Genomic DNA, 15,000 nt, shown 5'->3' with positions numbered 1-15,000 from the left:
TGCACACGAAGCCGGGACATGTCTGAAAACGTCTACGGTAGCTGGGGAGGAATCCACGGATCCACAGCTTTTCTGTCAGTGCTACTGAGCCTTCTTTTAAGCATGAGTTAGAATGAATGCTAACATTTCTCTTGTTTCACTCTGAATTTTCAGTCAACATCAGGCAGGCACAGTCACTCAACAGAGGCATTCATTTTTTGGAGGACGTCTTTGTTGTTTAATATCGGCTAATGACTTTATGGGAAAATACGAGTTGGTCGGGCAATATAGAAACTGTTTCAAGGTGTTGAATAGTCCACAATTTGCGATCAGCACGCTTGTATGAGAATTGCCCTGTATGAAAATTCCTTTGAAATAAAAATATGAAACTCTATTTTTAAGAAGGAGACTGGCAAGGAGACTTTATGGTGACTGTGGCATTTCTCAGGCTCTGGAGTCCCCCCACTTACCCAAGTGCCATTCAATTCCCTCAGAGCCCTTTTCAAAGGCCTTCCTCAGGTAACTTTTACAAATATTATTCCACTAAATTCACAAGCACATACACTTTGAGAACATATGGCAGACCCAACCTTCAAGCTGAACTCTGTAGCAGTGAGTTGGACTGTTTTTAGCTGTTCCTGCACAGATTTCTCTTCTGTTTTTTTAGTTTTTCTCTTCTCTGGACTGTTTATTCATTTTATACGGTCCTGTGATTCACTAAAGCTTGAAACAAACTAAAAAGCGTAGCTGTCCTGTGTGTGTGTGTGTGTGTGTGTGTGTGTGTGCCTGTGGCAGGGATTACATAATAGCATGTTATGAAGGTAAGATACTCACAGCCTGAAAAATTACACTGCATGCAAAACTATTGCAAATTAGACTCTTCTTTGTTGAACGCATTTAAGTCTGTCATCTTTTTAAGAACAATTTGTCCTGGTTCCCCCAGAGATTCATGCCAACAGGGAAAACAGGTTAACTAAAACACACACAGTGAGTGTGTGTGTGTGTGTCTGCGCGTGTGAGAGAGAGAAAGGAAGAAAGAATGGAGGACCGAAAGAGAGAATGAAACAGTCAAATGGGAAGGAGGAGAGTGAAAAGATGTTTTGTGCTTAGCATGACCTGACCCGCAGTCTTATTCGACTTGAGCACATTTTTCCCATTTACTTTAATAATAAAATGATTCCGCATCTTCAGTGTCGTTTGGAAATGAAAGGGTGATATGCATCGGCCCGCAAGCAAACTCTCTGGGTTGACAATTTTCAAATTACAGTTTTCAGACAATCATACAATAGCTCAAAATTGGAGCCATAAGCCTTAGACAGCCATCCTGTTTTTATTTATTTATTTATTTTTGACAGAGACAGAAGAAAGAAAAACTAGACAGACAGCCAGATATGTTGAATTTCAAACGTAGCTCTTCAATCTGAAAACACCCTCTCTTTCTCTTGTAAGCAAACAGTTTGCCTGAAGGCACAAGAATCACACGAGGACCTTAACTGGGATGTTTAACTTGCATAAATGGCTGTAAGAACAGCTCTGGACCCCAACTATATACGTAGGTGAATCATGTTATTCCCCTTCACTCCCTTCTCCATCATTAAGCTGAGTCAATAAAGGACAACGATGTCTGGCTAGTTTTAGAGTAACACACGCACACACACACACACGCACACACACATAATCTATCTTTAAACTCTGTGAATTTTAGTGAGGCTTTTGCATTTAAGCTTGTGAGCAATTAAGGGGTGTGGTTTTCTGCAGCCACGGTCCAGGCCAATCGAGGCAAGCCAGAGCGAAAAAATCCCTTCAGCCAGCAAAACCAACACCATGACCCGTGCGTCGTGCCAAATAACTATCATTCCTGTCCACAGGTCATGAGGATATTAAAGCTTCCTCCACACATGCTGAAGTCTTTAGCAGGCCTGGCGCACGATCAGCGCATGTGACATCTCTTTTTTTCCGCCTATTTTATCACCGAGACGCCGAGTCGTGCCAACTGCCGTGCGAAAAGCACAAGCGCATTGCTTAAAACAGCCGCTTCCGTCTCACGCGGTGATGCGAGGTATCCGTAAAAAGATAACGACGGGCCGAGATCACAAGCTGACCACAGTCTCGTGGCTGAGGCTCTCTGTGTGAGTCACAACTATGGTCATATGCTGCATATGAAGGATACGATCATAGCTCGTCAAACACATTTGGTCCGACCGGGCTCATAACTCATAACGATGACTTTTTCACCTCATTTTAATCTCCCCATGTCACATGGCCAGACCATTTGAGAGTAAATATTTAGTTAAGCCACTGTATTTTCATCCAAATATGTTGAAACAGTGGGTCACTACATTGACCGTAATGAAATACGAGGCTTCGGGTTTTTTTTCGTCGTCTTCTTTTTTTTTTTTCATTGTGCTCCTAAAATTACTTTCCCTTTTCTCAGGAAAGAGAGGGGGGAAAAAAGGGCTCGGAATTACAATTCCATGGCTTTAAGCTGCAATAACTGCCAGGTCTGCTTGGCGGCGAGCCACCGCATGACCTCATATTTTCGGAGAGGAGGCACAAAGGAGGAGGCCAGACCGCAGTCCCCTGGCGCACCGTCCCTCTGGGGAGGGGTCACACTCTCGTGTCACACTCTCCCTCCCTCCCTCTCTCCCGTTTATTCTCCCTCTCTCTTGTATTCTCTCTCTCCTTCATTCTCTCTCTTCTGCCCATCTCTCTCACTCTCTCTCTCTCTGTATTCAGTAATGGTCTCTCTCTCTCTCACTCCGACACACTCTCTCACCCTTTCCTTTTTCTCTCTATCACGTCTCTCCTCCATTTTCTTCTCTCTAACACACACACACACACACACACCCAGTCCTCACTTTTGCTCTCCATCCCATTCTCAGTCTCACACTCTCTCCTCTCTTCCCTCTCTCCCTCTCTCTAGTGACCCAGCTGCACCCATTTGTTTAGTCTGCCTGGCACCGTCTCTCCAGCTAATCCATCTATTGATGCCTGTTTAATATGGTCCTCAGAACGGAGCGGACTGAGCACTGAAAGAAGAAACAAAGCGGTCACAAAAGAGAGAGAAAAAAAAAGAAGAAAGAAAATGATGTCATACCAACGGCTCACTCCTATCAAAAGCATACGCTCTCGCTGACCCTGTGTCTTGCGTTGTGCGGCGGGTTTCTTCAAATTTAGGCCAATGTGCGGCTGTAAAGCAAGCGCGTCCCCTTCAGCCACAGGCAGATTAATGGCTACCTGAAAAACCCCATTACACAACCGAGGCTGGAGCTTTAGGCACATTAGGCAATTCTGCAGATTTGGGCTGGGCCCCCGGGGATTCTGGGAACTACACTTTTAAGCCCTTGTGAGCTGTCGCGCCGATGTTGAATGACAAGAGAACAGCGTATGATGCAGACTGTTTTTTTTCTTCTTTCTTTTATGTGTCTCTCTAAGAACAAAATCAATGTTTCTGCTCCTGTAGGCTCACCAGTGCGTGTATGAAATTGCAAACCATACTGTATTCCGCTAAAGAAATTCAACACCTTGTCAGATACAACACCTACGCAGTTTACAAGCACAGAAACATGTGAAGGTTTTCATAGACTCGCGGGTGTTTTCGCCATACCTCGTACTCCTGGGAGAACTTGAGGTTGTCGTTGGCTTTGAGGCGCTCCAGGTGGTCGGCCAGGTCCAGAATGGGGATGGGTGGGTGGTTGGCCATACCTGCGGACGAGATAACGACGATGATGCAAAGAGTTAGCTGTATGTAGGTGTGACACGGAGCAGAATATAGACTCTGAATCTCTGAAAGATGTGTGTCAGAGGAAATGGAAAGAACGTGACAAAGAGAGTTTTTATTTCAGGCCAGTTTGTCCACTCAAAGCAGTAGCATGCTCGTAAGGAGGTGGGAGGAAGAGGAGGAGGAGGAGAGGGAGAAGAGGAGACAGAGGAGGAGGTATGGACACGGAAGCCAATGACATTGGTCATTGAGCTCACTCTCCCAACAGTGCACTCCTGAGAAGTGTGAGAGAAGAGTGTGTTATTCACACAGAAAGCGACGGCGAAGAGTTAGCATGGTTAGAGCCAGAGAACAACATGAATTACGAAACAAACAAAACAACTAAACTAGCTGAATGCGGATGTTGTTGACTGCTTTGAGTAATGACATGGGTCTACAGTTATCATCAGTTCATCCTCCTGCCATGGCATTACATTTAAAGCCCACTATTGTAAATGGTTGTGAAAGTTGACTAAAAAGATGCCCAAAAATAAAAAGAAGCGATTCAAAAAAAAAAAATCCAGAGTAGGAAACGGCAGAGAGAAAGATGGTGGTGAATGCATAAACAAGACCAACTAACTTGACAAATGGAGGTTACTGGGGTAACCGCAGAGGCTTGAACCTGTGAAAGAAATCAGGGAGGAGGGGCGGGTAAATAATAAATGCCGCAGACGTCGAAGCAATGTGGTGACCTCTCTAGAAACAAGGAAGGCCTGACTAGCATGAGCTAAGTGTGGAGATATATTGGGAGCTATTAACTAGTGATGTTGGTTAGTAGAACAACACGGTTTCATGCTAAAGGCTAAATGCTAAAGCAAATGTCCATGCATACACACTATAAAAGCAAACAAGCATTAAGTGTTTTGTTTTTTTTCTTTTGTTTTGTCTTTTTTTTGGTCACAGACAGAACGGACAAATGCTGAAGGCAAGGCAAGGTCATATCACACACACACACACACACACACACACACACACAAACACAAAATGGCATCAACACAGACACTGAAAATCATGGTTTGCACCCCCTCATCACAGCCGAGTACACTTCCTCACTTCCTGCTGGGTAAACGCAGTGATGTTCAGCGGGCTTCTACCCCATCCAGTAACCGAATTCAATTGAAGGGCACTTGTGCCTGACTGACCCTGTGCCCTGAGATGGGCTTGAGAGATTAAAATGGGGGGTTTGGCAACTAAAGTGCAGACAGGAAACAAAGACTTGGACCGTTTCCTCTTGACAAACCGAGGAGTTCTTCATTTTGCAGAGACAAAAGTTAGTTCGTTTCACTCCTAGCAGGGTTAGGGACATTCACATAGTGGAGAGGCAACTCTGGCTCTGCCTCTCCATGTTTCAAGGGGTTAAGAGTGGGGGGAGGTGTCCCAGTGTGTGGCTAATAGTCTTTCATCTGCGCCACTGCTGACAAAAGTGGGCATTAGCTAATGGAAAAGGCGAGGTGGGGGTGGGTGGGCGGTGGGCGGGCGGGAGAGAGCACACAAGTGCCCCTATCTCTGTCCACTCAAGGTCCATTTCCAACATCGGTGACAATGAAAGTGCCATCCGTCGAGTCCAGCTGCGCTGCGCCATGCAAGCATCAAGCACCCTCAAGATGAGAGGAGAGGAGAGGAGTGATGGTTCGGCTGGGTCGATGGAGACTTAGGAGGAGGAGGAGGGCGAGAAGAAGTGGATATCAATGTAGCGCCACTGAAACGAAGGATGTTAATGGACTCAAAGATGTTTTACATTTCTCTAGCGCCCTTTGGAGGGGTACAATGTGCCACTCCTGAGAGTCAATCGCCAACATTAGGCGAGGAACCAGGTGAATATCCAGGTGTATGAAGCGATGAGTTCCAACGGGAATGGCTCATAGAGTGCTTCTGGGCGCCGTGCAAGTAATACCACTCAAAAGCGAAGGCCCAGCCAGCCGTGGGACAAAGCTGGTGAACAGATCGGGCCGTGCACTCGTCTTTGGAGAGGAGAGGAGAGGAGAGGAGTTGAGAGGAGAGGAGAAGAGGGCCGAGGCAACACCAGCAGGGCGGCCATTCTGTCCACTTGCAATGGCTGACCTGAAAAATACGGCTGTCGTCATGGAGCTGATTGTCCCCCTTCCCCCGACCACCTGTCACCGTCGGCGGTGCCAGCGAGCGCACGCAGGAAAACACGGGTAAAGCATGAAAGCGGAGGTCTACGGCAAAGCCGCTCTCATCCAGAGGACAAATGGGCTGTGACTGCTGTCATTTCCCACAAAAAGGAGAAGAGAAAAAGGAGAAAAAGAGGGGAAAAGAGCCAGGATGGTGATGCCAGGTCAGGAGCGGCTGATTCTCTCCACCGACGGCGGGTGGTAAAGGTCGAGGGCAGCTGACACGTTTACAGCAGCAGCTTGTCCGTCTTTTTTTTCTTTCTTTTGCTAATTCCTTCCTTTTCCTCCTTCCTAACAGTTCACACAGTGTAGCCTGTCCTCTGAGACACTGGGAATGTCCTGTCCTGCTCCTAGAAGTTCTATTCTCCCTACAAAGTGCTAATTTATTTTTTTATTTCGAACTATTTGAAAAGTATTATATATAAATAATATTCAAGGTTTCTGGGGGTGTTATTTTCATGTCTTTAGTAGGGCTGAACGATTTGGGGAAATAATCTAATTGCGATTTTTCCCCCAAATATTGCGATTGCGATTTAATATGCGATTTTTTTGTTTTATCCTAATTTTTTTCCCAACAAATCGTAATGAATGATTTCAAGATGACCAACATAATATTAGATACATTTAGTGTAAAATATTATTTCCCACAATTACATTTTTTATTTAACTGCTTATTACAGAATCAAGAACAACAAATCGGTGGCTTTGCCACTGTGCATTTAAGTAATTTTAACAAAGTCATTGTAAGAATAAACACAAGGCATGCACTTTTTAAACACTTGGCAACATTTTCCATCTTAAAAAAAAAAATATATAATTTTTCTTTTTTTTTAAGATCACGTTTTTAATCGCGAACGTTGCGGTTAGAAAATCGCGTTCTATCATATCGCGATTAAATCGCAAATGCAATTAATCGTTCAGCCCTAGTCTTTAGGACAAAAACTTTAAAGGCATATTGACAACAAGACCAAAGGGATGTACATATGTAACACCTCCTCTATCCAGGCATGAACACCGAGGAACTGTTGCTTTCCCTCGACTCAACATTTTGGTCGTGGAATCACCAAACATATTTGGTGGAGGTGTTAAGTCCCCAGAAGGTGACCACAATGAACAATTTGCCTTTCTCCACCCGATGGTCCTCTGAACTCAACCTTACGTTCCTGACATCACAAAATGGGATATCGATATCTAGAGAGATGTACGGCATTCACTGTCTCCACCATCTGTGCTCAGAGAGACAGAATCGACCACGAGGAGCGTTTGTCACTATCCACCTGGTTTCTGTGTCGGAAGGGCATGTCCAACAGCTTCTCTGACTTTGCGAACACCGACTCTAAATGTCTTGGCAATAACGGCACCTTGAGCAATGTCAACCTTGTACTCAGGTGTGCAGCGTCAGCATATCTGAAAGGGAGGCCCCATATGGTTTGGGGGTTAGTCTCCCCCGGGAGAAATTATGATATGCTTACAGGTAGCATCCGCTCGCCCTTCATTTTAACCTGAATAGCCTCACTGCAATTTACCTGATGATTTAGAATGATATCTTCCTTTTGCTCTAGTTCTTCTAGCTCCTGATTCTGCAATACATGCATCTCTTTATTTCTCTTAAAATATATTTTTTTAAGATTCTTTTTATCTATATCTCTTTAGTCGTGTGTGAGGAGATCAAGCTCTTGAGTTGTAGGTATTGACTGTATCCTCCTGTCCAAGTGTAAGAATCCAATACAAACGGACTTTAACACTACACCTGCAAAAACATATGGTGCCAAGCAGGTTTAAATCATACTCACCCCATAACAACATAACAAGACTGAATGTGCGCGGTGTGGAGGAGAACAATGCACATCACAGATCACGAAACGCCTGCACAAGGCTAAGTCCGCCGTGGCATTGTGATCTGAGGTTCTCACAGAATACTGTGCCCACATGAATGTGACACAGGAAACAGGCGCTGTTCACCTGGCGTTTGGAAGTTGAGCCTCCGTAGCTCAACGGGGTCTGTGGGGTGGTGCGAGGGCATCTCCTTGCTGTGCGGCAGGCTTCCTTTCCTGGCTTCCGACTCGGCACGTTTCCTGTGGAGAGGAGGCAAGTGTGGACAGTCAACAGTGTGGAGCGTTTGGGTAGCGGTAGTCAGACATTCTCAATATGACCTCTATGTGTGTCTGTCTGTTGGTGTGTGTGTGTGTGTGTGTGTGTGTTACAGTGTTTGTCACTATCGCTCATAGCTATCACTCATTACTCATGTCACCAGTCTTTGACATTCTAATGCAAACGGCCTCTCTTCTATAACTTACCCAGCCTACCAAAGCGCATGTTCACTGCATGCAGGTACATGGGTGTGAGATTAGTTGCTCTGTAAGCAGAATTTGAAACTGTAATACCTCCTATCTCCGACCAATCGTCTTTCTGCTCTCCTCCAGAGCAGCCTCATGAATTTACTTTTGATAAGATTTATAGATTACGGGAGAAATAATTATACCTGCAGATTATCTTCCGATACATAACTAATCCATAGGCTTTTGATATCCCTATACTACCTGATTTACATCGTAGGATTGATGTAAGCTTAAATATCCACTAAGATGAATTCCAGGAACTTTTAACGGGGGAGGCCTCGGTTGACTCACTAAACGTAACACGATTACACAGCTTCACACTAATACACACTACACTAGGACATTTTGTGGAGTCATCCAGTTCATTACTGACCATGGATTATCTTTTACTCAGTGTGCATTTACGGCTTGTGATTTTCAGTAAAAGACTCGATTGACCTTTGAACTGGAACGTGCATGAGGACAAAAGTGATGAAAAGCTGAGAGAGCAGTGGGTTTGGAGAAACACCAACACATCTCTTCAGTAATGTGAAAAACAACAAACGGGATGCTGATGAGTCTGCTTAGCAAAGCCTCCACTTGGCCTCGGGCTTTCTGCGTCACAGATCTGATCAGATCACAGGAGAAATAAACCATAGAAACCACAGCCTTGGGATCATGAGATCATGCGAGTGAAAGTCTGTGAGGTGTAGAGACAAGATGAGACCAAACGGGGTGAGAGTCCACAGGGGGAAGCTGGAGATGGTCCAGCTATGGAGATGTAGCCACAAGTGTGTGTGTGTGTGTGTGTGTGTGTGTGTGTGTGTGTGTGTGTGTGTGTGAGTGTGTGTGTGTGTGTGTGTGTGAGTTCACAGGGGGAGGCTGGAGAAGGTCCAGCTCTGGAGATGAAGCCACATGCGGCCACACCACACAACAAGAACCATGTGTGTGAGCTTGTGAGTGTGAGAGTGTGTGTGTGTGTGTGATAGAGAGAGTCTGTGTGTGTGTGTGTGTGTGTGTGTGTGTGTGTATTTTAGTTTGTGTGCACATGCCTCTGCTTGCAAGAGTACTGTATGTGTGTGTGTGTGAGAGAGTTTCAGTGTGTAAGTGTGTCTATTTCTTCATAGGTACGTGTGTGAGTGTTGTATAGATGGGACAAGTTCACTTAAATGACAGAGGGTGACATTCTCAGATCAATGAGAAACAGCAGGGGTGCCTTGAGGTGCAGGCAAGACTGGACAGGCACAGATGAAATAGGTGATCAGCACCGCTGCACACTGAGCTCCTGGCCTAGGAGGGCAGTCATACCGTGGGAAAAACAGGGTGTTTCTCAAAGTCACAGAAGGATCTTTGATGGCTGTGTTTCAGGGATGCTACGTCATCGGATCCCGCCAAAGGACTGTTCCGATGTCTAGGATCCTTCGAATTCTACCAAGGACCGAGTCCTTCGTTCAGAGAACTTGGAGAGGTAGTTGGAGTATCCTCTGCATTCTTAAAGCGCCCATAATCCTATGCGCACGTACCAGAGCTTTTTAAAAAAGAAGTGGAATTTGAAGGCAGGACCTTTTCAATGATGCACACCTGCACACTCTCTAGACTATTCCATTGTTTGTTCTCCAAATGCTAGCAAGGCGTCTTGCCTAGCCTCTGAAGGCGTCTTGCCTAGCCTCTGAAGGAGTCTTGCTTAGCCTCTGAAGGACCCGACTTTGAAGGACTCGGAAGGACCCGTCCTACAAAGGAAGCATCCTTGACTTTGAGAAACACCCATAGATCCCTTTGGTGATAATGATACATGACTAATGTCTCAAATGCAATTTGAAATGAAGAAAAGAATCATAAGCTGTGTAGCTGTGTAGCTGTACATGCATGTGCAATGGGAATGTGAATGTCATGTAGTATGGTTTGGTCATGTAGTATGGTTTGGTCATGTAGTATGGTTTGGTCATTTAGTATGGTTGGGTCATTTAGTATGGTTTGGTCACTCAGTTAAGTCATGCAATAGCACAGTGTATATGTATATCAAGACTGAAAAAAATGTGAATGTTTAATCTCAGAAATAAAGCCAGGCATTCAACACTGAAAAGCAGGGACATTAGATCTGAATGCTGATTTTATATATAAATAAATAATACACACACACATATATATATATATATATATATATATATATATATATATATATATATTTAAATGTATATATAAAATCAGCATTCAGATCTAATGTCATTGCTTTTCAGAAAAAGAAATACATGTTCAAATCAAATGTGATGTTAAGCCGTACATAGCATCTTTCTGCATGACCGTTCATAATGTCGAGTGGACAGTTGTCCGTGTGACAATCTCAAGTTTATCATAAGATGGAATAAACCTCCTCTGCGCACTACTCTAGTGTCACCATGTTTACTGTCACAATTATAGCATAAGAACAATTGATGAAAAAAACAACAGCAACAATAGATTCATTCTGTGGTGTTTGGGAGTGCAGGGTGCACAGAAATATAACTACAATATTGATAACAGCCTTGACTGGAGGGGGAGTGGGAGGGTATGTGTGGAGAGAGAGGGTGAGAGAGGAGAGGGGAGAGGAGTGGAGGAGAGTGGAGGAGAGGAGGAGAGGAGGGGAGGAGGGGAGGGTATGTGTGTGGAGGAGAGGGTGAGAGGAGAGGGGAGGGGAGTGGAGGAGAGTGGAGGAGAGGAGTGGAGGAGTGGAGGAGAGGAGGGGAGGAGGGGAGGGTATGTGTGGGGAGGAGAGGGTGAGAGGAGAGGGGAGGGGAGTGGAGGAGTGGTGGAGAGGAGTGGAGGAGTGGAGGAGAGGAGAGGAGGAGGGGAGGGTATGTGTGGGGAGGAGAGGGTGAGAGAGGAGAGGGGAGGGAGGGGGAGGGTTTGAACTATTTCCTATCTTTTCTTACCTGTCCGGTTTGCTGCTCCAACAGTGAGCACAGAAAGGAAAGATAAAGCATTGAAATTAGCTGTCACCCATGTGTGCACTGTCACCGATGTGTGTACCGTCACTGTCTGAAGCATACGTCATGTCTACCAAAGGGAACACTGGATTTGGGCACACTTTATTTGGATAGTCTGTCTACAGAGACTTTACAGAGGGTTCGTTGAAATTCAAGTTATCTTTCTAATTTTTCACTGAACAATTGATCCCCTTAACCAAACCCACCCCCTAACCCTAACCTTAACCATGAATTGTACTTCACAGAGTTTCAAGAGATAGTTTGTTTATAATCTGAGCGTTTGTAGATAGTCTACTGGGGACCATCCAAAAAAAGCGTGGCCGCCTTTTCTCTTGGTGTGAGACAGTGGTTTAACTGACGCCGGTTTAAGTGACATCATCACGGTAGTTAAGGCTGTAATCCGCACATTAGTTTGACTGGCGGTCGGACGTGCATCACAACGCCACATGAAACGTGTGATTACACCACCTTGGGGTTTCTGCCTCAGTGGAGAACGCTGTCATTCTGTAACATGTGCAACCAACCAGGCAGTTTTCCGTTCCTCTCAAGCAAAAATGGGCCTCAGATCTCCTCTGTGTTTTATATTCAAATCGTTTCACATGAATGTTTCTTTCACAGAACAAATGTGATCTAATCTTAGAGAACATTAAAACATAATTACTCAAATTCTACCATCAAAAAGCATAAAATTACCCACTCTTTTGCAGCCGTCATTGCAGATAAAGGTAACTTTGACGAGGGAGAGAGACAGACCGAGAAAAAGAGCTTTTATTTGAGTTTTACCTGGCAGCAGCCAGCCTCCTGCAAACACAGCTCTGCCATTTAGTCTATTAAGCCCTCAGCTTGCTGGTGACAATCAGGACGATGCTTCGGTCGCCATGGAGGCGCAATTATCCACTTTCCTCCGCCACGCGTTCCAGCCAATGACTCACGCCCGAGCCAGACGCATAATGGACTGCAGGGGAATTAGCCAGGCTCTCTCTCTCTCTCTCCCTTTCTCTTGCTCTCTCTCTCTCTCTCTCTCCATCTCTATATCTCCCTCCCCTCTTTCTTATTAGGTGTGAATGCTGGATTCCATATCTACAGATGCTGGACAGCAATTTTGTTTTCTGTCCATTTAACTCTTTCATTTTTTTTTCAGCCAGTGGTTGAAAGCAGAGGGATTTCTGAGAGTACCGTTAATGTGTTTGTGTGTGCTGTGACTCTGATAGAGAGTGATGCTGTGTAAAGGGCTTTTGTTCATTTCATTTATAAGAGGCATTTCCATATTTTTCCTACTGTGTTTCATCTGCTATCTATCAGCCTCTGCACTGGTCCATAGTAATGGCTGTACTCTGGTACAGGGCAGGGTCTCATCACAACTAACACAGACCTTGACAGGTGAAATACGTCACAGTTATGCACTGGGAACTCTGAGCTTGGCCATGGCATTGACTCTCTGATTACTGTGTAAATCTGCCATGGGATTACCACCCACCCCACACACACACACACACACACACACACACACACACACACACACACACACACACACACACACACACACACACCTACACGTGGGTAGGACCATGTTGTTTCCTGGGGCTGAGAGGACCTCTGAGGACAGCTTAAGGGTGTCTCTGCCTGTGCCTGACTCAAACCCTAGGGCTGCTTGAAATGATCATCTGTGTTTTGATTTTTTTGGACTGCCTGTCAAAACCTCTTCACTGTCACAACGCTATGACGTCTCACAAGAGAGCCATGAGACAAGAGATCACTGGCTGTCAGGAGCTTGAGTGATCAAAGGAGGGAAGAGAATACGAGTGCGAATGTGAGACGGAGATGAGTCGTACCCACGCCCCTGATTGAGGAAGCTGGGAAATGGCTTCTAGTATGTTCTGTGAGGAGCCAAGGGGACATGGCGCTCTGGGGTGAGTGGTAGGGGTCATTTCAGTTTATTCCTCGTGCACACACACACTCTCACACACACTCTCATACACACACTCCCACTGATATGCAGCATCGCTCAGTGAGCTTTTGACAAATGAGTTGTGACAGGCAGCAGCTTTTTCCCCCACAAGGGCTAGAGAGTGTGTGCTTGTGTGTGTATGAATGTGTGTGTGTGTTTAAGTGTGTGTGTATGAGTGTGTGTCTGGAGTTCTCAAAACCATGTCTCTTTCGAGCTCTGGATCAGCTCCCCCCTGTAAGTATTTAAAGCGGTGTGTGTGTGTGTGTGTGTGTGTGTGTGTGTGTGTGTGTGTGTGTGTGTGTGTATATCCTCACCTCTTATAGAGCAGGATGGCGATGACTATGCAGATGATGAAGACCACGGCGAGCACAGGCCCCACCACCCAGAGCAGACCCTCCTCTTCATCGATTATGGGCTGGGGGTCGTTGTCGGCCGACACCACAGGGTCGGAGTAAGGGCTGGTCGAGTACATGGTCTGAGGGAACAAGCATTCACATTTAAGACACAATCTATAAAACTGACGACACGTCCATTTGTTCTTTTAGTAGACGTTTTTATCCAAAGTGATTTGCGGGTACAGATATAGCCCTCCATGGGAATCGAATCCACGCTCTTGCCGTTCTTAACACCTGGCTGAGCCATGAGAATACAAGCAGTTTGCTTCATTTGAGCCGCAACTGGAAATGTCCGTCGATTCACTCGGCGGTCTCTTTTGTGCGGCTCATTGCAAAGTTTACATTGAACGTTACATTGAACCAGTATGTGTGCCTCCTGGGAAGGGAACCATTGACCTTCGTGTTAAAACTTTGGTCTCTGAGTTGAGCAACAGGAGAACAGAGAGGGAATGGAAACCGAACGGAACCTGACCTTAAGTTATGTTAATTGTCATTCTACACGCCATATTCAAGACATCATGTGGGGACACAAAGATAGGGGCAGAAGACTGAAAATAAAAGAGTGGGCAGAAAAACGAATAAAAAGGTCCATTTGTCTGTTGGGGGAAAATGGAGCGTCTGAACCATGCTGTGACTGATTTGAGCTCTCAGTGGAATATGAGGGGGGAACGGGAGAGCGGTGGCGATGGTAATTTCTCGCCGCTGGTGTCTCATAACGGAGCAGAGCGGCGCGGCGCGGAGCGGAGCGGAGCGGTCACACTCGTCTGTGTTTCGGAGTCATCTGTGTGTTTATCATCTGCACCCTGATTGAGTTCCCCTGCACTGTTCTGAGGAAAATGAGATAAAGACCAGCTGCCGAGAGAGAGAGAGAGAGAGAGAGAGAGGGAGGGAGAGAGAGGGAGGGAGAGAGAGAGAGAAAGAGAGGGAGAGAGGGATGAGAGAGAGAGGTATGGATAGAGAGAGAGAGAGAGAGGGAGGGAGGGAGAGAGAGGGAGGGAGAGAGAGAAAGAGAGGGAGAGAGGGAGGGAGAGAGATGGATGGATAGAGAGAGAGAGAGAGAGAAATAGAGGTAGAGGGAGGGATAGACAGAGAGAGAGGGAGAGAAAAAGAGGGAGGGAGAGATAGAGATAGAGGGACAGACAGAGAGGGAGGGAGAGATAGAGAATGAAAAGTACAGAGAGAAAAAGACAGAGAAAGACAAAGAGAGAGAGAGAGCAGGAAAGATGTAGTGAGAAGAAGAGAGAAAGGAGAGTGACAGAGAGGGACAGAGAAAGGAGAGAGGGATAGAAAGAAAAAGAGAGAGATGGAGAGAGAGAAAGATACAGAGAGAGAGAGGGGGGAAGATATATAGAGAGAGAGGGAGAGAAAGAGAGTGGGAGAAAGATACAGAGAGAGAGAGGGAGGGACAGAGAGTTTTGGAGGAATAGATGGTGATGTGCAGTGCATGGGCTAAATTGAAGATTTCTTGGCTGCCTGTTATCAGCCCAGTGGCCCACTGTGGC

General features: G+C 45.7%; 1 protein-coding gene across 32 annotated transcripts in view; it reads right to left on the bottom strand.

The window, feature by feature from the left end:
* The window catches only part of LOC105903130 (protein tyrosine phosphatase receptor type D), a 198,734-nt gene that overhangs the window by 33,102 nt on the left and 150,632 nt on the right, over positions 1-15,000 (bottom strand). For 9 of the 32 annotated variants that reach the window (XM_031585469.2, XM_031585467.2, XM_031585470.2 and 6 more), the window contains 5 exons: positions 13,418-13,578; positions 11,102-11,122; positions 7,837-7,949; positions 4,320-4,361; positions 3,587-3,684 (listed from right to left, as the gene is read on the bottom strand). In XM_031585469.2, coding sequence (XP_031441329.1) covers positions 3,587-3,684; positions 4,320-4,361; positions 7,837-7,949; positions 11,102-11,122; positions 13,418-13,578 — 435 coding nt within the window. The remainder of the gene's footprint in view (positions 1-3,586; positions 3,685-4,319; positions 4,362-7,836; positions 7,950-11,101; positions 11,123-13,417; positions 13,579-15,000) is intronic. The other 23 variants (XM_031585478.2, XM_031585488.2, XM_031585492.2 and 20 more) reach the window with 5 other exon arrangements.

The sequence above is a fragment of the Clupea harengus genome, chromosome 18, assembly GCF_900700415.2.
Source record: "Clupea harengus chromosome 18, Ch_v2.0.2, whole genome shotgun sequence".
Lineage (NCBI taxonomy): Eukaryota > Metazoa > Chordata > Actinopteri > Clupeiformes > Clupeidae > Clupea > Clupea harengus.
The sequence above is the reverse complement of the archived record's forward strand: the minus strand, read 5'-3'. Positions and strand labels throughout refer to the sequence as shown.